Source organism: Marmota monax, unplaced genomic scaffold (genome assembly GCF_021218885.2).
Source record: "Marmota monax isolate L192 unplaced genomic scaffold, Marmota_monax_Labrador192_F-V1.1 WCK01_AAM20220418_F8-fsc00042, whole genome shotgun sequence".
NCBI classification, from domain to species: Eukaryota; Metazoa; Chordata; class Mammalia; order Rodentia; family Sciuridae; genus Marmota; species Marmota monax.
The window spans coordinates 9,378,135-9,406,020 of record NW_026693008.1 but is presented as its reverse complement, the minus strand read 5'-3'; the positions used below and the strand labels follow the sequence as shown (position 1 = coordinate 9,406,020).

Sequence of the window (27,886 nt, the reverse complement as noted above, 5' to 3'; positions counted from 1 at the left end):
GGAGTCTTAACGCGCCCTCGCGCGGCGCCGGGCCTCGGCCGCTGCCAGTCACTGCTGCCTGAGCGGCTTTCTCTGGGTCTCTGTCCTCGGTTCCTTGTCCTTCTCCCGGCCACGCCATGGAAGGCTACCACAAGCCTGACCAGCAGAAGCTGCAGGCCCTGAAGGACACGGCCAACCGCCTGCGCATCAGCTCCATCCAAGCCACCACTGCCGCGGGCTCCGGGTGAGCGCCGAGCGCTGGGCGCGGGCCCGGGGAGGGGCGCCCGGCGCGCCGGGGCTCAGACTAGGCGGGGAAGCCGTTCCTAAGGCCTCGCCGGTTCCGTGTCGCGCTGCACTCTGCCACCTTGAGGGAGCCGGCAGGGGCGTTGTCAGATGGCGGAGGCGTGCGCCTCGCGGGGCTCCGGGCGCTGGCGCCTTCCGCTGCTCCGCGCACTCGCGGCCCAGCTACCGGCTCGGCCGCGTGGGCCTCGGTCCCTGGAGCGCCGCAGGCCGGTGTGCAACCTCAAACTGCGTTTCCCTCTCTGCACGGTGGCTCGGGGTGGGGACGCGTGATTGGCGAGGCCTCCCTCTGCGGCCAGAGCGGGAAGGCCACCATTATTGCTCTCCGGGTCCGGTGCTGCTGGCGCGGCCTTCTTAGCCCGTCCACGAGCCGCTGGTAACATTCCGCCTGGCGGATGGGGAAACTGAGGCTCCGAGTTCTCCAGGGTCGCGCACAGCCAGAGCTGGAATTTGAGTCCAAGCTGTCCAATTCGGGAACTACTGTTTTAACCCACTATCTTGCGGGAGACTCCCGTCCTGTCCTTCTCAGCACTTCAAACGACACTTCCCCATCCTCTTTATCATTGCCTCACGTTCCTATCACCCATGGGTTGGGGTCCTAATTTGGATCAGGAACTGCTGGGAAGGCCATGGTGGGGGCAGGGAGGTGGCACGTGGTCGCAGAACCTAGCCTTAGTGGAAAGAAAGGGGAGTATTTGGAAGATTAAATGAAAGAGTTCCAGGGTCCCGGCAGGGGGAATGAAGTCCTGGGTACTAATGCCTCCACACTGGGTGGTTTCAAGGATTCTGGTGCTCCTCTTGGGGCCAAATATAAAACTACTGAAACAGCAAAGTGCTGGGTAATGAAATGATTTGAGGGGCTGGGTAAGGAGTGATTTCTAAGGATCTTCCAACCAAACCTGTGTTTAGAACAAAAAGATTCAGGTTTCTGGCCAGTTTCATATAGGACATATTATTAAGTAGATGTCTTGAATTGGGGATGTAGCTCAGTGGTAGAGTGATTGCCTAGCATGCATGAAACCCTGGGTTTAATCCCCAGCACCACCCCTTCCCCCCCCCCAAAAAAAAAAAAAAGCCCGGGTTGGGTATGTGCTCCCCATTTGTACCTTCTCAGAAGATTCTGGAACTCTTGCAAACCATTTCCCTTCACCCTGCTCCTGTGCATACTTTGGACCTATTATCTCTCCCCGGTTTATATCAGTTCTGCCCTTATGTCTTACTTCCAGTGGCACCCAGTACTTTCCAGTGCATGGTGTGTTCGCACACCTTTGTCACTTGTGCTGTAGTACTGAATCTGCTTCCTTGGCCATTTCATAGGGTCTGAGAGAGACACTAGCTGGAGAGACACTGTAGGCATCCAATAACTTGTGTTCCACATCCGAGCATCTTATGTGACTAAATAAGAAATGCCTGCCCAGGATTCTGGCATCCTTTACTGTATTCTGAGAAAAACTCAGATTGTGTTATGTTCACATTTTATAGACTAGGACACCGAGGCTAGTGTATTAAGTGACTTGCCTGGTAGCTGTTGAGTACTATCTGGTATGGAATTCACATCACAGGAAGTCCTGTTGGGCATGTGGGCAGATCAACCTGGAGAATGGAGGGAAATAGGAAAGGGGAAAGTAAGGTGCAGTCATGGCAATATTAGCTTTAAAAGTATTTGGAAAGAAGTGAAATAGCAAAACTGTAGGGGGCTCTCAAAACAGAGTTGTCAGTAGGACTTGGTCTTTATCATGTAGTTTCTACCAGGAAAAGATACTTTATGTGGCTACTAAGAGTTAACCCATGTTTACATTGTAGCCTGAGGGAGGAATTCAACTGAACTCAGAAAGTATCCATTTGCAAAAAAAAACAAAAATTAAACCTGTAATAGCTGTGTGTGTGAGTGCCACGTGTGGTGTATGTTTGTGTGTGTGTGTGTGTATGTGTAGTGAAAGATGCAAGAAAGACTTCAACTAGGGAGGCTGAAGCAAGAGGATCATAAGTTTGAGGCTAGCCTCAGCAATTTAGTGAGGCCCTAAGCACCTTAGAGAGACCCTGCCTCAAAATGAAAAAAGACTGGGGATGTAGCTCAATCCCCAGAACCAAAAAAAAGGAAGAATTACTTACTTAGAGAAAGCTTATTTTCCAGAAGGAAGTAACATTGCTATGCAACCTCTGTCACAAGAGAGATTTTGAAAGGTGTATGCAGAGGGTGGGGGTGGGGGGTGGGGGGATAGATAGCATTCAAAAAATATTCAAGGAAGGCTTGAGACACCGGCAGAGCTCGGGTTTCCCAATGTTTATTTCGAGGCCTGCTGTTCCCTCACTACAGTGGGTGAATTCCCTCAAGCAAAGGCTCAGTTCCGAGGTCCTGGCCTAGTCTGGACTTCAGTCTCAGCTTAATTGACCACTCTCTCAGGGTGCTCCCTTTTTTTCTGGGGGAATTTGCAAGTAAAACAGGACTTTTGTACAATCTTTGCTGGTTACCCAGTGGGGCTGGATTCAGATGTTCTGTTACTGAGGACCCAGTTTCTTGGTTTTGGGAGTCATGATTTCTTGGAGGGAGTCCTGATTTCTCGACAGTTTTGTCACTCCTGTGCCATTGCCAACCCCATGTGCAAGGGACCTCACCACACCCCAGGAAGTGAGGACACTGGCCTCTGTGTTAGGAGCCAGGCCTGGAGGTGGAGGGACAGAGCCTTCACAGAGGACTTTTTGTTGAGGCAGTGCTTACAGTGGCCATCTCTGGGGTCATCTCTCTCTCTGCATGCTGAGGAAACTGGTCCAATTTCTCCAAGCTTTTGAAAAAGGAAACCCCAAGCCAGGCATGGTGGCACACTCCTGTCATTCTAGCTAATTGAAGGGAGGCAGGACTTCTTACCCCATCTTTGGAGAGAGTAACATTTGACCAGACCTAGCTGATGGGTACAAGGAAAAGAGGAATCCAACCTGGCTCTGTTCCAAGCATCCTTGCCCTCGTCGGGAAGGCCCTGCCCATCCCAGAGCTTCAGTTCTTCCATCTTTAATGGAGAGGTTCATAGGTAGGTGGTCCATTAATCTGTTTTTCATTTATAGTGAAATTCGTGAAGCAAGCTAGCTTTTTATAAAGAAAGGTTCATTTAGCTAAAACTTTCATTTTAGATGCTGAGGGGGTCTGAACAACATGGTTCGGGTTCTGGCAAGGGCTCCCTACTTCATGGTGAACAGAAGTGATAGGAATGTGTGCAGGAGGAAGAGATCACATCTCTCACATCTCTCTCTCTCTCTCTTTTTTTTTTTTTTTTTTTGGTACTGGGGATTAAACCCTAGGGACACTTTATCACTGAGCTACATACCCAGTCTTTTTTTTTTTTTAAACGCATGATCTCACTAAAGTTATCCAGGCTGGCCTTGAAATAATCCTCCTGCCTCAGCCTCCCAAATCACTGGGATCACAAGGTTAGGCTACCCGCATCCAGTGAGAGAGGGCAAATGGTCCCATAGTCCCTTCTAAGGGCATGTCCCCAATTTACCTAAAGACCTCCCCCTAGGCTCCACTCCTAAAGGTTCCACACCACCCCTCCACTGCCTAAGTGGGACCAAGCCTCTAACACATGAACCTTTGAGGGACAAACAGCATCTAAATTATAGCAAGTGGTTTTCAAACTTAGTTCCTTAGGAGCAGGGCTGGGGGTAGCTGAGTGACCAGGCCCTGGGATCCTACCACCAGCTGTTAATTGGTTTTGCTTCTGGGTGGTCATGTGCCTTTGAAGTGATAAGGGTTGTATCCCTGCTGCCCAGCTCTGGCATTTGGGAGTGTGTTGGCTGAGTGCTCAGAGTTCCCCTCCAGACTCTGGCCTCATGTGGGTACAGCCTGTCTGGGCAGAAAAGGGCTGCCTAGGCCCACTTCTCCATTCAGACCGTGTTGGGACCTCCTTCAGCCTGGTGTTGATTGAGGCAAGAGCAAAGTCATTGAAATTGCCCCAGCAGCACCATTACTCAACTCAGTGTGAAGACGCCCAGGGACCCTGGAATGACTGGGTTCCTTGCTCCAGTGACCTCGGAACTCAGCAGGGCTAATGGTCAGTGTTTCTTGAAGCCGGAGACAAGATGCAGCCCCCTGGTTACAGTCTGGCTGAGACATCCTGGTGGCTACCTGTGAACCCTTCACTGTGCCCCTGGACTTGGCCTGTTTGAGCAAAACCTGGTCCCACAAAATCAGGAACTTTTTTGTTGCCACAGACTGCAGTTATCTGTGCCAGATGACCAGAGCACTTTCTGAGGACAGTCTGCAGAGGCAGGGCCTTAGGCATACTCTGCCCTATCCCTGCATGAAGCAAGCTGGCAGGTGGGTCTCTCTGACCAGAGCTCATACTGGGGGCATCTTGCTCAGAAGTCACTTGCATTCATGGGCTGGATGTAATCTCTGAGGGCTGCACAACTGGTCAGGGAAGTGCAGATACCTGAGAACTTCCTCCACTAGACTCTGAGCACCCTTTTTTCCTCCTTTTAAAAACAAGTCATTAACAGCTTTATTGAGGTATCATTTACATATCATAATATTGTAAGCGTACAGCTCTGAGATTTCAAATAAATTTGACTTACGATAAAATTTTGTGAATTTACCACATCCAATTTTAGTACATTTCATTGCCCCCAAAGATCCTTTCTGCTCATTTGCTGTCTCTCCCCTTTCCCGCCCCAGTCCCAGGCAACCACCAGTCTATTTTCCTCTCTTCTGGACATTACATATAAATAGGACCACATAGAGATCTTTGGGGTCTGGCTTCTTTCACTCTGCATAACTTTTGGAAGTCATCCATGAATTAGTGCTTTATTACCTTATGTGGCTGAATATCCCATTGTATCTCTATTTCACACTTTGCTTATCCATTCACCAGTTTCTCTTACTTAGCAGTTTGCTTTTGTCCGAGCTTACTGCTGGCAGACAATGTGTCCTTGGGCAAGTGACTTGCCTTCTGTGGACCTTAGAGATCCTGTTCTCAAGATGAGAAGGAGGTTGGACTTAATTTCTGATACTCAAGAGAGCTGATATTAATGGAGAGATTGCCAGTTTCTCTACACTTAACTGTGTTCTTTATACACACACTACCTCATTCAATCACATTCAAGTGTCTTCATTTTACAGAAAGAAAACGGAGGTTCACAGAGGCCAGAGTCAGGATACCTCATCATTCACTTGTGCACTCAGTTTGTTCAAGGTGCTTTTCGGGCTTGAAGATACGACAGTGAACGGACTCAAAAGTCCCTGTCCTCATAGAGCTTGTGCTCAGGAGGATAGCCAGGCTGTAAGCAAGCACATCGTGCCAGGTAGTGGCCAGTATGAGTGAAGAGAAGAAGGGTACTTTCATTAATTTTTTAAAATTTTGTTATGTTGTACTGGGGATTGAACCAGGGGTGCTCTACCATTGAGCTAAGGCCCCCAGCTCTTTTTATTTTTTTATTGTGAGACAGGATCTCACTAGGTGGGTGAGAACTGGCCTTGAATTTGAGATCCTCCTGCCTCAGCCTCTGAGTCACTGTGATTACAGGTGTGTGCCACTGGGCCTGATAAGAAGGGTGCTTTTAGATATTGTGGTCAGAGAGGGCTTCTGGGAGGTGGTGACATAAGGCAAATATCTGAAGAAACCATCTGAGATCTGAAGTCAGTTCGTTTAAGGTAGGAGCCAACTCTGTAGCACTTGTACCCTGGCATCCCCTCTTCCTTCCCAAATATTTTAAAAAATAGATTTGTACATAAAGAACATAAATAATATACATATGTTATAAACAGTGAATTTGCTATCTCTGCGAGTCTGTGCTTTTTTCACATATTTTATTGATTGAGATAACATCAGGGTTGGGTCTGAAGCGGAAGTCATTTATTTTTACTGTTGTATGGTATTCCCTTATGGAATATATTGCAGTTAATCTATTCTGTTGATGGACATGTTGAAAGTTCCACGTCATGCCATTGCCATCAGCGTGGGGACACCCTTGTTTATTTCCCAGAGCATGGAGCATGTATTTTTCTGAGTTTCTACAGGTGGAACTGCTGGGTCTTAAGGAATGTGCATCTTCAGCGTATTATTTTTATATGGCTTAATGGTTAAAATATTACTCAAGTTTTCTATTTCTTTTTGAAACAGTTTGAGTAAAATATTTTTCTCTAGAAATTTTTCTGTTTTCATTTTTTTAATGTGGTGCTGAGGACGGAACCCAGTGCCTCACATTTGTCAGGCAAGTACTCTATCACTGAGCCACAACCCAGCCCCTCAAATTTATTGACATTAGTAATTCAGAGCACTTTATCATCTAGGTTCATGCCCTGATTAACTTCCTGTCTTTTTTTTTTTTCAGTACTGGGAGTTGAACCCAGGGGTGCTCTACCACTGAGCTACATTCGCAGCTCATTTTATTTTTTCTTTGAGGCAGGCATTCCTAAGTTGTCCATATTTGCCTTAAACATGTGCTCCTCCTGCCTCAGCCTCCAAGTAGCTTGGATTATGTGCATGTTCCACCAAGCCTGGCCTGTTTTCTTGATCCTGCTCTGTCAGAAGTTTGCTAAATTTTCAGTCTTTTTCTTAAAGAACTAGTTCTTCGGTTGGGGATGTGCTTTAGTGATAGATTGCTCACCTAGCATGCACGAGGCCCTGGGTTCCATCCCTGGCACTATTAAAAATTTTGTTTTGTACTGGGGTGCTTAACTCTTGAGGCACATCCCCAGGCTTTTTGTTCTATTTTATTTTGAGACCGGGTTGCTGAGGCTGGCTTTGAACTCACAATCTTCCTGAGCCAGCCTCCCAAACTGCTGGAGTTACAGGAGTTTGTGTGCTGTGTGCACCACCACACCTGCTCATTTTTCTGACTTTTTGAATTGATCTTAGCTATTGGTTTTCAACTCTTTTTACTTTCTTTTCTATAACATTCCCCCTACCCCTTCTTTTGTAATTTTAAAGTATTGGGGGTTACCTTGGTAAGGCCTTAATCGGTACTTGGCCTCCTCAGTTTGCTCATTCAATGAGAAACCCTGTGGCCTCTCACAGTTCAGGGCCCAGCCTGTGTTCGAAGAGGGGCCACTTTGGGAATGGAAGCTGACTTCTTTGTTTTTTGAAGGAGCCCAGCATGAGTGGGAGCAGTCTTCTCTGGCTCGCTCTTTCAGGGAAAACAAAGTGCCAAAGGAGAGAGAGACTCCTATGGAAGAATATGTGTTCTCCTGGAGGGGGAGAGCAGAAGGGAGGGTCTTTGAGAGACCTTAATTGGGTCTGGTTCTAAGATGTCCACACCCCTTCATAGAACTAATTGAGATTGGAAGGTACTACTCAGGCCAGGATAGGATTTGCCAACAGTCAGGTCTGCTGGTAATCCCCATGTAGCACAGAATGGTGGACACTAGAGTAAGACCCTGTATCCTCTCTGGTTCTAGCCAGTTTGTGTCCTGAGGCCACTGATTCCTATGCTTTGGGCCCTTAATAGCCCTTTAGTGGTTGAGCTTAAAAGTAGCTGTGTCTCCTGAGTGTTCAGCATTTTACAATTTATAGAACCCTATCTCAGTAGAACCCTATTTCAGTCCTTGACCTTTGCCTTCCTTCTTGCCTCCAGTGACAGGGGTTGGGTCACATCACAGCTTGTAGATGAGAAACTAGAAGAACCTAGCTGTTGATGGTGGCTAGTGGTAACCTGGACGCTTTGCGAGTATTCTCTCACTTGTGCCCTAGGCACCCCTTCACAGCATCTACATTTGTATGTGAGGAAGCTGAGCCCTGGGGACATGACATGAGCAAGTCATGCAGCTCAAGTGGCACAGACCATATCTCCACCCTATGACACTTTGCTGAGGAAGAACCTTGAAAACTCTGGGGAGGAGCAGAGAGGATGCCTCTTTTCTAGGGATCTTTTCTTCTGTGTGTGTTTACTTGGTGGGTGTAAAGAATGCCAGCAGTTGGCCAAACATGGGCTTTGGAGGGAATGAAATATTGCAGGCTTGCCCCTCCAGGGCTTAGCAAGGAGGGTTTAAAACGACCTGCACATTCTACTTTCCAATGAACAGTATCTCTTCGTGGGCAGCTACATGTGTTGGTTAGCTTTCTGTCGCTATGACAAAATACTAGAGATAAACAATCTAAAAGACAGAAGATTTATTTTGGTATAGCTTCGGTTCATGGTCACTTGGCCCCATCACTTTGGACCTGTGGCAAGGTAGAACATCATGGCAGCCAGGAAGCAGAGAGGGTGGGAGCGTTGGGGAGGGGAAAAAGCCAAGGTCCCAATATCCCCTTCCAGGGCATGCCCTCAGCGACCTACTTCCTCCAACTCTGTAGGCCCCACCTCTGAAAGTTCCACTTCCTCCCAGTAGCACTATCCTCTGGGGACCAAGCTTTCAACACATGAGCTTCTGGGGAACATTTACGAGCTAAACCATAATACCAACTTCCTCCTTCCATATCCCCTCTGTCTGAGTCTGGGCATTCCTCTGCCACATGCCAAAGGTACTTGTGTCCTGCCAGAGCCATGTGGAATGTCACCCTGGGGTCAAGAGGAGGACGGGCGGGTGAAACCCCTACTCCTGACTTCCTTCTTTGGCCCAGGACTCACATGCTTCCTTCCCCACTAAGGCTTTATCATAAGGGGGCCGTGGCTTTCCCAGTGGGGCTCCTCTAGGGTGGAGGGGGGAAGGGGAGGAGGCTGCCTGAGCCTGTGTAGACCGGGGAGTGAGTTCTCTAGCTGAAATTGGCACTGGGAGCCAGGGATTAGGGTCCCTGCCAGGAAGAAAAGTGTTCCTTATTTACATGTCCTCACCTCCCTCTTTCAGGTGTAGTGTTTTCCCCCCTGACCGGGAGTTCATAGAAATGGTTAAGTATAAGATGATTGTGTGCCGAGATGTGGGTACTAAACCAGCATGGATAGTTCTCCAGATTCCTCTACTAACCTGTCTGTGCTGGGAGTGACTTACCCCTAACCCTGTAGGGGTCCGCTGCAGGGGAGGAGGGAGGCTGGTGTGAGCCCCAGATGTCGCATGTGCTCTTGGGTTTGGCATTAGGCATGTTGTAGTTGTGAAGTGCCCCCGAGAGCAGTATCAGAGGCTGGGCTGAGCTGCATGTGGGGGGAGGCCGGGAGACATGTGCCCCGAGTCTGACGTCTTAAAAAAGAACTGAACCAGAGGGCGCCAGGGCTAGCCAGGAATTGCAGCAGCCTGAGCAGGAACCCCAGTCTCTACCCCTCTTCATCAAGTGGGTCCTGCCTACCTAGGCTGTAATCCTTGCACTTTCTAGTGTTAATTCCTTTGTTCAGGAGCCTCTTGGTTCTTAAAACAAGAGTCTAACTAAAGGGGGGCCCAGGGCTAGAAGTGTGGGTTCTTGCTTTTGTAGATCCCACCTCAGTTCTTGTCCACAGGCAGAAGGGATTTTTATTTATTAAGATTGTAGCCTTGGTAGGAGATGAGATTGTATGTTTTGCTTTTAAAGTTCTGCATGAAAATATAGTTGTAAGTGTTGTACCATCCCTCAAAATGCCCATCTAAGAAGCTGTCAAGAAGCCCAGCCATCCGATTGGAAAGCCAAAAGCCTGATTTTTCAGGCTTCCAAACCTGTGTGTTGAGGCTGCCAGAGGTTTGTGGTAACTTGGTGAGCCTTCCTAAACCCAGCCCCATGACCCCAGGGAACCAGTACCCTGAGCAGGTCAGGGTGCCCCTCACAAGTGGGCATACCCTGACAATCCCATTGGGACGTGGCTCTTTGATCAGTTATAGAGGTTCTGTCACTCCTCAGCTGAGTCCTGGACTCCTAGGAGCCCACGGGGAGGGAACTGGCCCTTCCCAACACTAATTGCTCCCCAGTCCCTGTCCTGCCCCATAAGGTACTATGCTGGCTTTGGGCCAGGTCTGTTCTGCCTGATCTTTCTTGGGCCCCTTCTTCCTACTGATGTGAGCCCAGCCCCAGAGTTTTTCAGGTGCCATGACTGAGGGCCTGGCCTGGTGCCCTTGGGAAAGTATGGCAATACCTGGCGTCACTGGCTGGCCCCACTCCCGAGCAACCAACAGTGGTAGCCTTTCACCCTGTGCCACCCTTCCAAGGAATGGGGGCATGTGGCTCTCTGATAAGTGAAGCGGATGAGACCCTCCTTGGGACATGTATCCCCTTGGTCAATGCTGTAGTTCACCGGCTGGGGCCATGATACACATGTCTGTCTTCTCTCCTGGGCCACAGCCACCCCACATCATGCTGCAGCGCCGCTGAGATAATGGCTGTCCTCTTCTTCCATACCATGCGCTACAAGTCCCAGGATCCTCGGAACCCTCACAATGATCGCTTTGTGCTTTCCAAGGTAAGAGTCCAGCTGGCCAGGTGTGGTGGCGCACACCTATAATCCCAACGGTTTGGGAGGCTGAGGCAGGAGGATCACAAGTTCAAAGCCAGCCTCAGCAACTGAGCGAGGCCCTAGGCAACTAAGTCCTCTCTCAATATCTTGCTCTGTGCTAACTCAGCTGATAAACTTTCTGAGCTAAGGAACATGTGACTAAATTAACAGGTCACCCTTCCAGGGCTCCCCCAACCCCTACATTAACAAGGCTCTAACTCAAAGGAATGGGGTGGGCGTCCATGGTAACCATGTCCTGCTGGATGTCCTGCTCAATCTGGGAGTAACAGGCAGGACTTGAATCCAGGTCTGGGGTTATTTGGTGATTTTCTGCCTGAGTCTTTTTTACATTGTGCCAGCTCTCTGAAGGGCCACACTTGCTCCCCCCGCCAAGACTGCTGCTGTACAGTAGCAGGGTTTTGGATGGGGGCACCCTGCCTTGCCTCTTCTGGGTGAGAGTCACAGCCACAAACCATACCCCGATTGCTCAAAATCCACCTGTCCTCAGGCCTGGCTCAGCAGCCTCTGGTCTCTCTGGGCAGGCTTTAGAGCTTAGAAGTCTGTCCAAGTCTGTTTCATGCCAGAAACCAAGGATTAGGGCAGCCGGCTGCCTGTTGGGGTTTTGGCCTCATCCAGCTGCCCAGCTGCACCCCCCCCCCCCCCGCACCTGTCTTAATGCGTGCCCGGCCTTGGCTGTGGGAATTTTGGGCTGGAAACCAAGGGACTGGAGAGGGATGAAATGGGAGACATGGCCTTCACTTGTTTCTTTCCTTGAAACAGATACCCCAGCCGGCCGGCTCCGCCAGGCCCTGGGGTTCATGTGCAGTGGGAACAGCCCCATGTGCCAGCTCTCCATCTGACCCCCCCTCTACTGTCCATCTTCTGGCAGGGCCATGCAGCTCCCATCCTGTATGCAGTCTGGGCCGAAGCTGGTTTCCTGCCTGAGGCCGAGCTCCTGAACCTGAGGAAGATCAGCTCTGACTTGGACGGGCATCCTGTCCCGGTACGTGTACCCGCCAGGAGCTTCCCAGGTCTCTGCCTCCACCTTTTCTCTTTCCCAGGCACAAGGGAGCAGGGCAGAGGCCCACGGAGACACGGAAGCAATTAAGGCAAAGGATAGGGATGAGATGAGGAAGGAGGGATGGGAGGGATGTAGGCTTTGGGGTGGGGGGCATGTTGTATTCACCCCATGTGGTGCAAAAGGGCAAGTTCTTTTTTTTAAATTTGTTCTTTTTAGTTATACATGACAGTAGAATGTATATTGACGTATACATATATGAGGTATAACTTGGGCGAGTCTTTGAGGCCCAGCCAGCAATGTTATGGGGTCAGCTTCAAGGAGTGCTTTTCCCCAAGCTTCTCTTCCCTACTGCCCACCCCTTTCCCAACTGTAGACCAGATAGATACAGCTTGGGAAGAAAGTTTCACTAGTAAGAAGGTAGCAGCAGGATACTGGTGACACCCCAGGGAAGGAACCTAGCTTGTTCCTCAGGATGCCAACTGGCATCCCTACAAATACTGGAGCTCACCAATTATCACAGAAACTGTCACTTTGGCCTGGAAACTAGAGCCCAGCATTCTACCTATTTTGCCACAAATTCCCTAGCTGCTTTATAAGGTGGGCTCTGTTTATAGAGGGTTAGTCCCCATCCTGAGGTCCCACAGCTCATTAGAGGATAGAACTAGGAATTGAACCCACACCCACAATTACTTTGGTATGAGAATAAGAAGTCACATTGTGGAGAAAGGCCTCCTGCTAGAGAGATGAGTTCACCAGGTCTGGATGGGGGTGTAGCTACCCTGGCTCCAATGGCTGGTGAAAAACTGGGATACTGGAGGGTTAGTTAAAAATGTGCTGCTCTCTGCTTTCCACGTGAGTAACTGTGGTTCTCTGTTATGACAGAAACAAGCGTTCACCGACGTGGCCACTGGCTCCCTGGGCCAGGGCCTTGGGGCTGCTTGTGGAATAGCCTATACAGGCAAATACTTCGACAAAGCCAGGTAACACCCCTACTCACTATCTTGCCCTCAATAGTTATCGGAGTGGTCTTTAGTGGACCAGCTTTAACGACCCCCCCACCCAGCACTGCCTCTTGCCTGGCTGGGCTGAGTATGTGAACCCTTCTGCCCTTACAAAGACCCAGTGGGGAATGGGTACCACAGCCAGCCCTTTTCAAATGGAGCAAAGGGACCTGCCCAGAGCCCCTCAGTAGTAACTGGCAGGCCAGGTATGTGCCAGGGTACATGGTCCTATCCCATCCTTTGCGCCCCGGGTGCTTTAGCTGAGGAGTCCCAGTGTTGCCCTTAAATCCAGTGCCTGGAAGTCTCAGAAGGACTCATTCCCCCACCCCCATGTCTGATCATTCACCAAGAGCCTAGGCCTGGGCTACTTTCTTTTGTCTTGGAAAGGGTTGGGTTGTGTGTTCTGGCGCTTGAGCCTCCTCTTATTAGCCAGAGAAGAAACAGCCATTTAAGAGATTGGACCTGTGAGGGTGGGTGAGCAGCCTGGCTGGGTATTTTTTGCTATTTTAGTTGGTTTGTATAGAACCCCCATAATCTGTCCCCCAGATAGACAACAGTCATAAGGTTATCTGCTCTGGCCAGATTTGGCCTGGTGGGCAGGGCTTGCGAGCTATTAAGAATAACCACTCGCGGACTCAGTTGGCAGAGTGCCTGCCTGGCATGCACAAGGCCCTGGGTTCAATCCCCAGCATCACCAAAAAAAACAAAAAAAAGAAGAAGAAGAAACCATTTACCAGGCCAGGTATGGTGGTGCTACTCGGGAGGCTGAAGCAAGAGAATTGCAAGTTCAAGGTCAGCCTGGACAAAGTGCATAAGTAAATGCATATGTACATACTTAGCATACATGTCACCAGAATGGTTCTTTCATTCCTTTACTACCTGAGAGCCAGGCCCTGTGCTTAGTGTCCATGTTCTTTATCAGGTTTCAGCTTGATAAGCCCCCTGTGAGATGGGAGCAATGTGAGTAGTTTACCTCTCTTCACAGATGTGGTAACCAGGTAAGATGTTTGCCTAGGCCCTCTGGTCAGTGGTGGAAACACCCAGGATACACATTCAGAGTCCCCCAGCTACTCTGTAAAGGGCCCCAGGGAAGCACAGGAAATGAGTATGGGGAGCTGCCTAGAGGAGGGCCCGTGGGAGGCATGAAGGACCCAGCCCTGCAGCCTTCCACCCTGTGGAAGAGCCACAGTCCGGCTATGGTGGGCTGGCATGATAGTGGGTCCTCCAAGGGCAGGTGGATGCAGGGAACCTGGCCCTGCACTATATTGTGGGAAGCATCTACTGTTTGCAGGCTGTTACTCAGGGGCAGGGGCTCCAGTAGGCTCCGCACCCATCCCAGACTCCCTCAGGCCAGGTTCACCTGGCAGCACAGTCTTCCTCTGCAGTCCTGGCTGAGCTTTGGGGCAGCTTAGCTACACCCAGAAGTGATTCACCGTGAAATGAAGAGAGAGTCACAAAGAATGGGATGTGGGTTTAAGAGCATTTTAGTTGGCCTAGAACCAGACATGTGAGTTAATTATTCCCTACAGTTGCTTGAAATAATTCCCTATGAAGGATCATTTCCTGACCCTCACATAATAGAGCAAGTCAGTGTAGGGAGAAGGGGTTTAGCTGGGTTCCCAGAGGCCAGGGTGGCTTGGGGCCAAGGTTGGCTAAAGCCTAGCCCCTCAGACTACCTGGGGAAAGGGGCCAGGTCACCAAGAAATTATCAGCCTGGGCCAGGCATCCGGAGCACTGTTCCTACCTGCCATCTCATTTGAAAGGTATATAGAACAATATAAAAAAGAAATGGACATTTTTCTTATTATTAGCCCTCTTCCCCAGTTTAAATCTAACAATATATTGCTAGGTTTCCTCCATGTTATTGTAAAAAATAAACTTAGAAGCTAGCAAGCTAGCAATCTTCATATATATTTAAATTATATTCTGCTTTTTAAGATTGAATCTTTGCCAGGTATGGTGCTTCATACCTATAATCAATCCTAGCTATTTGGGAGGCTGAAGCAGGAGGATTGTAAGTTTTGAGGCTAGCCTGGGCAACTTAGTGAAATCCTGTCTGAAAGTTAAAAAAAAAAAAGACGGAATCATTTCTCATGAGTGTTTTCACACAATGTTATCTGTGAAGAGCTAGGCATTGTTTTTGTTTTTGGGTATTGGGGATTGAACCCAGTGGTACAGAGCCACATCCCTAGCCCTTTTTATTTTTTATTTTGAGACAGGATCTTGCTAAATTGCTTGGGGCCTCACTAAGTTGCAGAGGCTGGCTTTGAACTCGAGATCCTGCCTCAGCCTCTCCAGCTGCTAGGGTTACAGGCATGTGCCACCATGCCCCGCAAGAACTAGTTTTAATGATTACATCGTGTTCAGTTTCATGGATGTACTGTGACACACACAGGCAATCCTCTGTGGGACGTGAAAGATGAATCCCAAACAGTTCTGCTGCAAACATCACCTTTCTCTTTAGTTCATGATTACACATTTGTAATGTCCCTACCCCTAAATCTAACACCTTGGGCAATACCAGCTCATGGTTAATCCAAGTTTCTGTAGGTTCTCGTTCCTGTTTCTAACCATTGTCCAAGCATCTTAGGGCTTTAAGACACTCTCCTGACCTGAGCCTGTTGGCCCCAATCTTGAAGGCCAGAGCTATGCTGGGAATCTATTCCACTTAGTCTGATTTCCCTGGAAGTGGGTTGCGGTAGGTTCAACAACCAGTCTGCTTCCCTGGAATTTCTTATTGGGGATGTCAAGTTTCCTACAGGCCTCTCTGGCTTAGCCTTATCCCAGTGGTCCCTTGTGGGAACTGTTGTGCCAGACCAGAGCCCCTTCAGGATCCCTGGGTACCTGCACAGAGAGAGGAGACAGCTTGAGGTTAGGACCCAATTTCAGGAAAGCCCAGGTCTGGAATAGGACCTTTGGGAAGTATAGATCTGAGGCCTTACCCTCTGGGCCAGGGAACCAATAGACTGGCCTGGTGGAGTCCCCAGAAGAGATGCACCAGGCCAGGCATGGTGGCGCACACCTCTAATCCCAGCAACTCAGGATCATGAAAGGATCTCAAGTTCAAGGCCAGCTGGGTCAACTTAGGGAGACCCTGTTTCAAAATTTAAAAAGCGCTGAGAATGTAGCTCAGTGATAGAGCATCCCTGGGTTTAGTCTCAAAAAAAAAAGAGAGAGAGAAGTCGCAGACAGGGGAATGCAGGGAGCTCTCCCGGCCTGGCAGCCTGTGGCAGTGCTGAGTCATGTTGACAGCTGTGGCTGGCTGCCCGTCTCCCGTCTCTCCCTGCTTTCTCTGCCTTTGCCCTGCAGCAAGGAGACTGGAGACCTGGATGGCTGAGCTTGCAGCCAGGTCAATGGCCTTTCCCTGAAGCAGCAGAAGGGCAGTTGTGTCCCTATGATCCCTGTCAGGCACCAGCTTCATTCCCTAGGGCCATACTCTGGGCAGGTAAGGGGGATCCCCAAGTCCTGCTGCCCCCATCCAGTGTCCTAACACAGCCAGGAGGAGACAGTCTATCTAGGCTGCTGACAGATTGGAATCCCGCTCAGCTACTTATCACAGCGTGGTCTTCATACAAGTCCCTTGGCCATTCTGAGCCCGTTTCCTTGTCCACGTGTTGTGGGAGTAACAAATGAACTTACCTGGAGAGGGTTACTCGGCACAGAGCCTGTCACTGACCCTGCTCCTGAGTGCCATAGGCCACACTGTGAAGGGAGGTAGTTACTCTTTCTATGCCTGTTGCTGCTACCCCTCACATCTCTGGGGCTGGGGTCAGAGTCTCTGAGCTGATCCCCTGCCTCCACCCTCCCCTGCAGCCCAAGAAAGTTCTATTTTCTGGGTGTTCTTCCTGAGTTCAGTGCTCTTTTGCCATGTCACACTGCCTTGAAAAGGGCACACTTGCCTATGTTGAGTGTAGAAGGCCCCTGGGGTGGAGAAAGGACTAGGCCCAGCTCCAGTCTTAGGGCTTGGGAGAGCCCACTCCATAGGCAACTGGTCCCCATGCTGTCTTCAGGGGCCCTTGGCTGTGCTCATTTTTCTGCCAGGCCTCTTGCCTCAGGTGCTCCCTGGCCTGTATCATGGTCTCCCCAGTCCAGCTCCTCCTAGCAGAAGCAGAGCTGGTTTCCAAGGTTCCCCTTTCTTGCTGGTCCACCCAGAAAGTCCAAGGGACACCTCCAACACCCATTGCCATGGATAGCTTAGCCCCTCCTGCCCAATGCAGGTAGTTTACCCACTCACCTGGTCTCCCTCAGGAATTGAACCCAGGGTCTTGCACATGCTCTACCACTGAGCTGTATTCCCAGACCCCCTGTCATCTTAGAGCAGCTAGTCCTTTTAGGGATGGGCAGCAGGGATCTGGTGACCCACTGCCCCTTCCTTGCTGTGTATTCTGTGTGTCCATGTGTGGCTGCACCTCAACCCAGGAAGCAGGCTTCTTGGGAGGCTGGGGCTGGGAGCCTGACAGGCCCAGAGGAGAGGAACCAGCCACCCACCTGCCTGCCTTCTGTCCACAGCTACCGAGTCTACTGCATGCTGGGAGATGGGGAGCTGTCTGAGGGCTCCGTGTGGGAGGCCATGGCCTTCGCCAGCATTTACAAGCTGGACAACCTCGTCGCCATTCTTGACATCAACCGCCTGGGCCAGAGCGACCCTGCCCCACTGCAGCACCAGGTGGACATCTACCAGAAGCGTTGTGAGGCCTTTGGGTACGTATGAGGCTGTGACCTGAAAGTAAGCACATCATGGAATGTTGTCTGGGATAGAAGCTTTGCAGAGACAGGGGCTAAAGCTGAGAGGTTAGCCCTACCTGAAGGTCTCCCGTCTCTAGTGTCTTGGCTTACAATTCCAAACTCTGGACATTTGAACTTAGTAACTTGAGGCCACCACTGTGGATTTGTGGGCTGAGGCTCAGTCTTAAACAGATTTCTATGTGTGGTCGTGTGGCATGATAGTTCTCAGAGCTTCTTAGGTAGCCTCACTTGTTCTTGGGATAGATGGGAGAAGGGTCCTGAATGTGAATAGGGGTCACTCAGTTAGGCTGAAGGACAGTAGCTACAGAGGGGATGTACATCAGTTCAGTGACCTTCTGTGCACCAACCCCAGTCAACCCAGGGAGGAGGAACAGGTTCCTTCTCCTAGTGAAACCAGACAGAGGATAGAATCCAATTCTTTCTCATTTGATCCTTAAATGACTGTGAATTCAGAGTCAGGTGTTACAAAGCAGGGAGGTCCATCTGGGTAGGTATCAGCCAGAGGGACTTTCACCTTGATGCCTCTATCTCAGCTCCAAATATAAGCTGCTCTACAATGGGGCTCTAAAAGACCCTGACCCCCAGACTTCTTATTGGTGAGGAGGCTGTGAAGGGGAAGACCCCGGGCAGGGAGTGAGTGGGTGGGTTGATCTGGGCAGGGCCTTTAGGGCCTCAGGTCAGGCCTCCAAGGGTGCCCTTTGTAGTCAAGTCCCCGCCTGTGATTGCACCAAACTGACAGGAACTTGGAGCCTGCCTTATAGTAATAATTGCTAGCAGACTCGGGTCTGTCATTTATGAAGACTGACCTTATAAAAGGAGAGGATGAAGGGAGGGAAGATTCTGTTGACAGATTAGGAAACTGAGCTATAAGGTGCCTCAGGGCCTCCCCAAGGTTGTATTAGTGTGGGGACTTGGAGTATAAATCTGGCAGTGCCTCCTTGGGCTTGTGTCCATAACCTGTGGCTTTGAAGCCAGATACCTTAAGTCTTGGCTCCATCATGGGTTTGCTTTGTGACCTTGGGCAAGTTACTCCACCTTCAGCATCTCCATTGACTTGTTGGTGAAATGAGGGCAGCAGGAGTTGGTGGCCCATGGTGTTGTGAACTAGAATGGGTTCGTGCTCAAAGTGCTCAGGACAGTGCATAGAGTGAGCCCTCGGCACAAGCTCACCACTATCATTATTATCATTAATAGGCCCAAAAGAGTTCAAGAAAAGAAACCAGGCACAGTGGTGCACATCTGTAATCACAAGTTGGGAGGATTGCAAATTTGAGGCTAGCCTCATCAACTTACTGACACCCTCTCTCAAAATAGAAAGGGCTGAAGATGAGACTCAGTGGTAATGGCAGATCACCCCTGGGTTAAATCCCCAGTACAAAGAAAGAAAGATGACTTAAAGTACAAGTTACCAGATGTGGTGGTGCACACCTTTGATCCCAGTGGCTCAGGAGGCTGAGGCAGGAGAATCACAAATTCAAAGCCAGCCTCAGCAACTCTGTGAGGCCCTGAGCAATTTAGTGAGACCCTGTCCCAAAATAAAATATTTTCAAAAGGGCTGGGGATATGGCCAGTGGTTAAGCGCCCCTGGGTTCAATCCCTGGTCCTACTACTACTACTAATAATAATAATATTAAAGTGCAAGATTAAACATTTTAAACGTTCAGTATCTGTGGAGTTATAAAAGTGTCCTCCAAATAAAAACTGATTCCAAAATTCATTAGGAATCTAGCAGCAGGTATTTCCTCAACCACTTGACACCTTGCTGGGTGTTACTTCCATCTCACTAAATAAGCCCTTTATGCTTTTCCTTTAAAAATATAAATGAACAAATAAATAGATGGAGGGGGAATAAAATAATTTAGTAGCAGACAGATTCTAAACCTAGTGTACTGTCCCCAAAAGAGCCCTCATTAGGAAATGAGCAGATCAGGAATGAGACAATACATGACCCAAGCTTTGAATTACTTAGGAAGAGGAGGGAAATCTGTTCAAAGGCAAACAAAAGGAAGTAAAATCATGTGAAAATGAAGGAAACAGGAGCTTCCCAACTCATGTTGCGGCTATGGGCAGGGTGCAGGCCAGCCCTGGGAAGCCAGACCACACCGTTCCCTGGGGGTTCTTCAGGGCACTCTGGCACCTGGCTGTCCCTCACCCTCTTCCACCTCTGTCTTCAGCTGGCACGCCATCATTGTGGACGGACACAGCGTGGAGGAGCTGTGCAAGGCCTTTGGCCAGGCCAAGCACCAACCCACAGCCATCATCGCCAAGACCTTCAAGGGCCGTGGGATCACAGGTCTGTGTGGGAGCATGTGGGCGCGCTTACTTGCACATGGCCCCCATGGCTGACTGGTGGTGGTCATTAAAAAATGTAGTTCTTGGGGCTGAAGCTCAGGGGCAGAGGTTTGCCTACGTGTGTGAAACACTGGGTTCAATCCTCAGCACCACATAAAAATAAACAAAATAAAGGCATTCTGTCCATCTATAACTACAATAAAAAAGAAAGAAAAAGTGCAGTTCTTGCCGGGCACAGTGGCGCATGCCTGTAATCCCAGCAGCTCCAGAGGCTGAGGCTGGAGGATCTTGCATACAAAGTCAGCCTCAGCAAAAGTGAAGTGCTAAAGAACTTAGTGAGACCCTGTTTTTAAATAAATTACAAAATAGGGCTGGATCTGTGGCTCAGTGGTTAAGTGTCCCTGAGTTAAATCCCCGGTACCAAGAAAAAAAAATGCAGTTCTTAGGCTGGGGGGTAGCTCAGTGGTAGAATATCCTGCCTAGCACCCGCTAGGCTCTGGGTTTGTTTCCCTAGAACCATATACAAAAAAAAAAAAAAGAAAAACATATATATATATGTATATATATATATATATATATATATTTTTTTTTTAAAGCCAGTTACAGTGACACATACCTGTAATTTTAGCTACTCAGGAGGCTAAGGCAGGGGGGTTGCAAGTTCAAGGCCAGCCTCAGCAATTTAGCAACACCCTGCCTCAAAATGAAAATTGCCAGGGATGCAGCTCAGTGGTAGAATGATTGCTTCACTTGTGCATGACCCTGGGTTTGGTCCCCAGCAATACTAAACAACAAAAAAGGGTGGTCAAGGACAGAGGCAATCTGTAGTACTACAAGGGCCTGATTCTAGGCCTTAGGTTGGCATTTCTGCCACATGCCCCTGGCTACCTACCTACCTGCCTGCCTGGGACCACACCTCTCTTTACCTGCCTTCCATGAATTAGAGGCGTTTAGGACACTCTAAGAGATAGTACTGGGAGCCCTCTAGGAGGGTGCGGACATCCTGGTGAGGACTTTAGGATATTGTCATGGCCTCAGTGCAATTGCCTGACACTGAGCTTGTAGGTGTTAAAACCGTGTAGCATCTGGAATCCTCAAAGCTGCTTAGGAGCTCCTGGTAGTCTGTGGAGCTGCTGGGTACTGCCTGAACAGATTGGTCTGCTCATAGCTGGGCATGCTGGCACACACCTATAATCCCAGTGGCTCTGGATCTCAACTTCAAAGCCAGCCTCAACAAAAGCGAGGCACTGAGCAACTCAGCAGACCCTGTCTCTGAATAAAATACAAAATAGGGCTGGGGATGTGGCTCAGTGGTCAAGTGCCCCTGAGTTCAATCACAGTACCAAAATAAAAGATTGGTCTGCCCTTGGCTTGCCCAGGCTATGGTGACATCTGAGGTGACCTCAAGAGAGGGCTATTCAGCCTCACTGGTCCCCACACAGTGCTCTTGCAGACCCCACTGAGCTATTTATAGTTGTATGGGATGATCTTAGCAGTACTCACTCTGTTCTGGCCTTCATCTTCCCCTTCTCTTGGCTAGGGTCCTTCCCAGCCCACCAACTGAATGTGATTTCTATAGCAGAATCATCTCTGTGCATGCCTTTGGGGAGGCAGGGTAGAGGGTAGGGCGGGGGGCACCATGGCAAAGGGTATGGGCTACGTGCTAAGCCACATATATTTCCTCTCTTCCTGCTCAGCTGAGCTCCCAGAGAGCCAGTATTCATTGAGTGAATAGTGAGAACAGGAGTCCTGTTCTCCGAAACCCTCCTTTTCTGATCCCTGTGCTGCCCTCTGCTTGTTTGTGATGACACCTTTCCTGGCCCTCGGGAGCTTCTGTCTTACCTGTCCCTCTGTCCTTCTGTGTTGTACCTGTAGGGGTAGAAGATAAGGAGTCCTGGCATGGAAAGCCCCTCCCCAAAAACATGGCTGATCAGGTCATCCAGGAAATCTTCAGCCAGATCCAGAGCAAAAAGAAGATCATGGCCACTCCCCCACAGGAGGATGCCCCCTCGGTGGACATCACCAACATCCGCATGCCCACCCCGCCCAGCTACAAAGTTGGGGACAAGGTACTTGCTTGGATCTTGCTTTTCTGGACTCAGTGGGTTTGGGACAGTTCTGGTTCTCTTCCTTCCCAAGGCTGAGACCAAGATGTACCTTCTGGAGGACTGGGAAATTGAGGAGAGGGATCGTGTATGGTGAGGAGGACATCCTGAGTGAGATATCCTCATGCTCCTGTCATGCTTCCCTCATGGGGATAGCTCTGGAATTATTTATATGCAGAGGCACAGAGAGGGCAAGAGGCTTGCCATAGTCACATAGTAAGCTACTGGGAGAAATGAGATAGTAGCCCAGGACTCCTGAGTCTTTGCATCCCTGGCTCATGAGGACCCATAGGCCTGAGCTGAGGACTTCTACATGGCTTGGCAAAGGTTAGGCAGAGTTCTTCTGCTCCTAGGCCTTCCCCTGAGTGAACTTTTTGTATTTTTATGAAAAGTGGAGTAAGTCACATGGGATGGGGAAGTGGGATTGTCTGGATATTTCTTTTTTTGCAATTCATATGGCTCCTGAGGGTTGGGAACAGGGGGCTCCAGGAACTCCCAGAACACTTCATCTTAGTTGTTAACAATTTCCAGGTGAACTTGTGTTGTTGGTTCCCTGTATCTGTCCCTATTTTTAGCCTCTCCCCTAAAAGCTTTGGGAGCCCCTAGAAGGAGACGGGGCTCAGGCCACAGCCCTGCGCATGCCTGGCAGTCAGTATAAGAACCTTCTGTCTCACTCTCTTCCCCACAGATAGCCACCCGCAAGGCCTATGGGCAGGCTCTGGCCAAGCTGGGCCATGCCAGCGACCGCATTGTTGCGTTGGATGGGGACACCAAGAATTCTACCTTTTCGGAGTTCTTCAAAAAGGAGCACCCCGACCGCTTCATTGAGTGCTACATTGCTGAGCAGAATATGGTGGGTGCTGCCGTGGGCTGAGGGGCACGGGTCCAGCCACAGTGGTAGGTCCAAGGTCGGGGAGGGGGGCAGGGGCAGGGCGGCAACCCTCCTCCTGCCATGGGCAGCCACACTGACCGAGCCAGGTGCCTATTTTGGGCCAGCCCAAGAACAGGTAGGACCCCACATCAATCTTTGACCCTGATTAGCTGCAGTTCAGGGTAGTTACGCCAAGGAGCACCTATTAAAGAGGTGTGCAAATGCAGGTGTGCATTTGTAGGCCAGTTGGGATGGTGAGTGGGACCTCTTGGGGTGAAGGAGCTTCTAGGAGAGGGCAGGACAGCCAGGAGGCTGACAGAGCCCCTGTTAAGCCCAAGGTCCTGGCGGCTGCCACCCTGAGGGATGCAGGCACGTACCCCATTGCAGAACAGCCCCTTGTCAAGGTCTGAAGTTGTGAAATAGGAGCACTGTTCTGTCTGGTTTCTCAAAATCACCCTTCCTCCTGGCACAGGAGCCCAGCCTAGCTTGAAGACCCCTAGGGACAGGGAACTTCCTCTCTCTGGAAGCCACTCACCTCTCCAAAGTTCTTTCTCCAATGGAAACTAAAGTTGTCTTTATGGCCTCCAGTCTATACTGGAGGGGGCTGGGATATCCCTCTGAGCTGGGAGGTTTCAGAGCCCTAGGGGAAGCAGCTGGTTTGGAACTCATGACTGTACTCTGTGCTTCTGGGTGAGCGGTGAGTGGTGAACGGTGAGGGTCCTGGAGCCTCAGTGGGCAGGAGGAGTTGGGAGGACTGACCTCTGCAGAAGTCTCCTAGCTAGCCAAGGAGATGGGAGGGGTGACATTCAGAAGCCTGGGAAAAAGGGATGATTTATGTATAAGCTTTAGCCTTCTTGGTGAGAGGGTTTGCTGCTTATTGCTAGGAAAAAAAAAAGTCCCAGAGGAAAATCATTTTAAGAGAACTTTCAAAATTTTATTTAAGTGGAAAGAGTTTGGTATAGGTGTACAGAAATCACTTGCATGGGGTTGACAGATACTAGGATTACAGAATCCTCTGCTCCCCAAAAGGTGGCCTAAAGAGGGGTCCTAGACTCCCTGGCTACCCTCTGTCTGCCTCTTCAGGGCTGACCTGCCCTACCTGCCCCCAGGTGAGCATTGCAGTGGGCTGTGCTACACGCAACAGGACAGTGCCCTTCTGTAGCACTTTCGCGGCCTTCTTCACGCGGGCCTTCGACCAAATTCGTATGGCGGCCATCTCCGAGAGCAACATTAACCTCTGTGGTTCCCACTGTGGCGTGTCCATTGGTGAGTTTAGCTAAGATGCTTATACCTGTAACTCCCTTGATTTTGGACCAGGAGGTATGGGAGGGATTGGTTGGGCCAGGATTCCAGGGTAGGGGAATCCATGGATGGGGAATCTTACTTTAAGTTTACTCTTTCCCATACCCCAGGGGAAGACGGGCCCTCTCAGATGGCCCTGGAAGATCTGGCCATGTTTCGGTCCATCCCTTCCTCTACTGTCTTTTATCCAAGTGATGGGGTTGCAACGGAGAAGGCAGTGGAATTAGCAGCTAATACAAAGGTTGGTTGCATGGCTGTTCTTTCTAATACAGGCAGCTAGCTCTTCCCTAGGACAGAAGAAGAGGCCAGCACAGAGGCACAGAGCTGATTACTTGCTGCCCCAGAGCATTACTTCCTGCCCCTGGGGTTTATGTGGCTTAAGTTAGACCAGAAAAAATAAAATAGACACCACTACTACTGCCCCATGGGGTAATCAACCACCACACTCTCCCACAGTGAGGGATCCTAGCAGCCTCTGCTAGTTTGGCAGTGGATACCTATTTGCCTTCCTTGAGTTGGATTCTGCAAGACAGGAAAAGAATGAGCTGAGTCCCATGGTCAAGGTCAAGAGCTGCCTGGTAGAGTGCTGAGTGGTTCTTCCACTGAGTGGTGCCTACCCAGTGCACCCCCTCCTAGTGGCCCCACCCAAGGCCAGTGCCCCTCTAGAAAGTAGTTTCCGGACCAAGGATGGCAACATTGTCAGAGTGTCTAGGGAGGTGCTGGCTGCAGAGGGCGTTCAAGGCTCTTTTTTTGCTACATTAACCAGGATGCAGAGGCTGACAGACACCCCTATGGGGCCAACTGGCTGACAGAGATTTGCACAGAAGAAAGGTCAATCTCTCTAGAAAGACAACACTTTCTGAGGTCAGAGATGCTCTGTCCTAAATTCCTCACTTTATCTTTCTGATCCTAGGGCATCTGCTTCATCCGGACCAGCCGCCCGGAAAATGCCATCATCTATAACAACAACGAGGATTTCCAAGTTGGACAAGCCAAGGTCAATGTCTCTCATGTCCCAGGAGACCCCACAGAGTGAGCCCAAACTCTCCCTGCTGCCATGCCACTCCCACCTCCCAACCCCTGAGCCTCACCAGCCCTCTATGTCACCCCCAGGTGGTCCTGAAGAGCAAGGATGACCACGTGACGGTGATTGGGGCTGGAGTGACTCTGCATGAGGCCTTAGCTGCTGCTGAGCTGCTGAAGAAAGGTGAGGAGAAAGGGACCTGAGAAGTGAGAGATCTAGCACTGGCTGCAGATGAGGTCTTGGATGAGAGAGAAGATCATCTCTTAAATGATCATGATAATAATTAAAGCCACCCTTTGAGCACTTACTCCATCCATGCCCAGCATGATGCTCAATCCTGGGCTTCAGTGGTCACGGTTCCTAACCCCATGGCCCCAGCATGGTGATCAGGTCAGAGGCCCTGGAGCCTGCCCATGGGGCTGCGAATCACAGCTCAAACGGCCACTAATAAGTTCCTTGCCGTTACTGTGCCTCGGGTTCCCCATCTATAAAATGGAGATGCTAGTACTTTCCTCAAAGGACTGTCCTGAGGATTGAGTCAGGGTGGCTTGGTGTTATCGTTATTATTAGCAGGCAGATGTTAACTAGTGATGCTCTTTCTTCCTGCAGTAGAATCCCAAAACAGATGTCATGTTTCAGCCATGCTAAGCTCTGTGGGCATGGCATCCTTAGTAAGGTGACCTAGAGTGAGTAGGAGTTGGTCAGCAAAGAGGGAAGCACACAAAGTGCAGGCAGGAATGGCGTGTGCAGAGCCTGGAGGAGCTGGAGGGAGGCTGGGAAGGGCAAGAAAAAGGTGGGGCTGGAGAATTCAGGGAAACTCAGCCCAGGCTGGGGTCCCGGTGGCAGGCTTTCAGCAGGGCACAGCAGGTTTGGGTCCTTCCTTCTGAGAAGGCCATTCTGCTGCGTTCTCATCTGACCCTCTGACACCCTCCTGCCTGTGGCTTCAGATCTGCTGCCCCTTCCCCCCACCCCACCATCACCCCATAAATTTTTTTAGTATTTATTTTTTAGTTGTAGGTAGACACACAATATCTTTGTTTCGTTTTTATGTGGTGCTGAGGATCGAACCCAGTGCCTCACATGTGCTAGGCAAGTGCTCTACCACTGAGCCACAACCCCTACCCCATAAATTTTTGCCTTAGATCAGATACCTGGGGCCTTCCATCTGGCTTATGCTTTGTTATTCTCTTTCTTTCTTTCTTTCTTTTTTTTTTTTCTTTTTTGGTACTAAATTGCTGAGGCTGGCCTTGACTTGTAATCCTCCTGCCTCAGCCTCCCAAGTCCCTGGGATTACAAGTGTGCACCACTGCACCCGGTTCCCCTTTTATTTTCAAAAACATCACAGGGCCGGGTGCAATGATGCATGTCTGTAATCCCAGTGGCTTTGGAAGCTGAGGCAGGAGGATCAGGAGTTCAAGACAGCCCAGCCTTAGCAACTTAGCAAGGCCCTAAGCAACTCAGCAAGACCCTGTCTCTAAATAAAATATTTAAAAAGGGCTGGGAATGTGGTTCTGTATTTAAACACTCCTGGGTTCAATCCTGGTACCAAAACCAAAAAACATCATGAGAGGGACCAGGAAGGCCATTTGGGGCCCACACATTCTACTCTGTTCAGAGACAGTCCCCAGGCCACACAGCTGGATGAGATCCCCAGAAAGATTTGGCAAGCATGAACTTGGGAATAAGAGGACAACTGGGGCTGAGCTCATCGCTCTATGACAGCCCTCAGGGAGTCCCCATCCAGGGTGTCATCCAAGGCCCACTAAGGGGCAGAACCACAGTGTCCAGCTCTTCCCTCCTTCTTTCCTCACAGAGAAGATCAACATCCGGGTGCTGGACCCCTTCACCATCAAGCCCTTGGACAGAAAACTCATTCTTGACAGTGCCCGAGCTACCAAAGGCAGGATCCTCACAGTGGAGGATCACTACTATGAAGGTAATTGGGGCTGCACCAGACAGGTCAGAGGAAACAGGGGGAGGCCCAGAGCCAGAGAATCCAAGAGCTGGACATGACCTTGAATTCCGTCAGGGACACAGTCCACCTTTTCCACACTTAGCAATGAGGTTGGAATCCTTGCCAGCTTCCTGAGTGGCAGGGGCTCTTGGAGCTGTGCCAGCAACTATGAGTTAGCTGGGTTCCTAAACCAAGTCCGAGGCCTATTAAAAGGCTGGATCCCAGTTGCTCTGAGGGACAGCTCTGGATTTTCTGGGCTGCAGCTGCCTTCCTGGGGCTCAGATAAAAAAGGTAAGGCTGTTGTACAGAATCAGACAGGGAAAGCAGTGCAGAATTTGTCTTTCATGAAAGGTCCTTCACAAAACAACCTCTCCAAGTACACACCACCCGCTCCTCTGAGAGGCTCCAGTCTTAGACTCAGGACAAGTGCTGATGTTAGTCTATACTGATGATGGCTGCCTGGAGGGGGGTGTTAGAGAAACATTTCAGAGGCCACTGTTGGGCTTATTTTAAAAATCATGCTGTGACTGATGAGTGATGTCTGCTCTGCTAGGGGAGGAGAACCATCTCTGCTCTCCTTGGCTTAGGGAATAAACTCAGACTGGTGAAGGGCTGAGGCCCACCCTCTGCTCACCCTGAGGCCTCAGCATCTGATTCACCTTTTTTTTTTTTTTCCCCAGGTGGCATAGGTGAGGCAGTGTCTACTGCAGTAGTGGGAGAGCCTGGAGTCACTGTCACCCGCCTGGCTGTTGCCCAAGTACCAAGAAGCGGAAAGCCGGCTGAGCTGCTGAAGATGTTTGGCATTGACAAGGATGCCATTGCACAAGCCGTGAGGAGCCTTGTCGCCAAGGCCTAGGGAGGGTCTGAAGTGCCGGGTGGGGGTTCTATGCATTCCTGAAAGATTCTAGCAAAGGTGCTCAAAAAAAAAATGTACTGAGAAGAAAGGTAAATATATGTTTTGAGAAAAATGA

General features: G+C 50.0%; 1 protein-coding gene across 1 annotated transcript; it reads left to right on the top strand.

Annotated features, from left to right (window-relative positions):
• Positions 1–11: 11 nt before the first annotated feature.
• On the top strand, positions 12–27,886 carry Tkt (transketolase). The gene is made up of 14 exons (XM_046452848.2): positions 12–223; positions 10,449–10,566; positions 11,489–11,602; positions 12,503–12,600; positions 17,131–17,322; positions 19,542–19,660; positions 21,535–21,728; positions 22,453–22,617; positions 23,745–23,901; positions 24,048–24,178; positions 24,851–24,934; positions 25,051–25,144; positions 26,775–26,897; positions 27,596–27,886. Exons 1-14 carry the CDS (start codon positions 117–119, stop codon positions 27,769–27,771), a joined length of 1,872 nt encoding a protein of 623 aa, XP_046308804.1. The 5' UTR covers positions 12–116; the 3' UTR covers positions 27,772–27,886.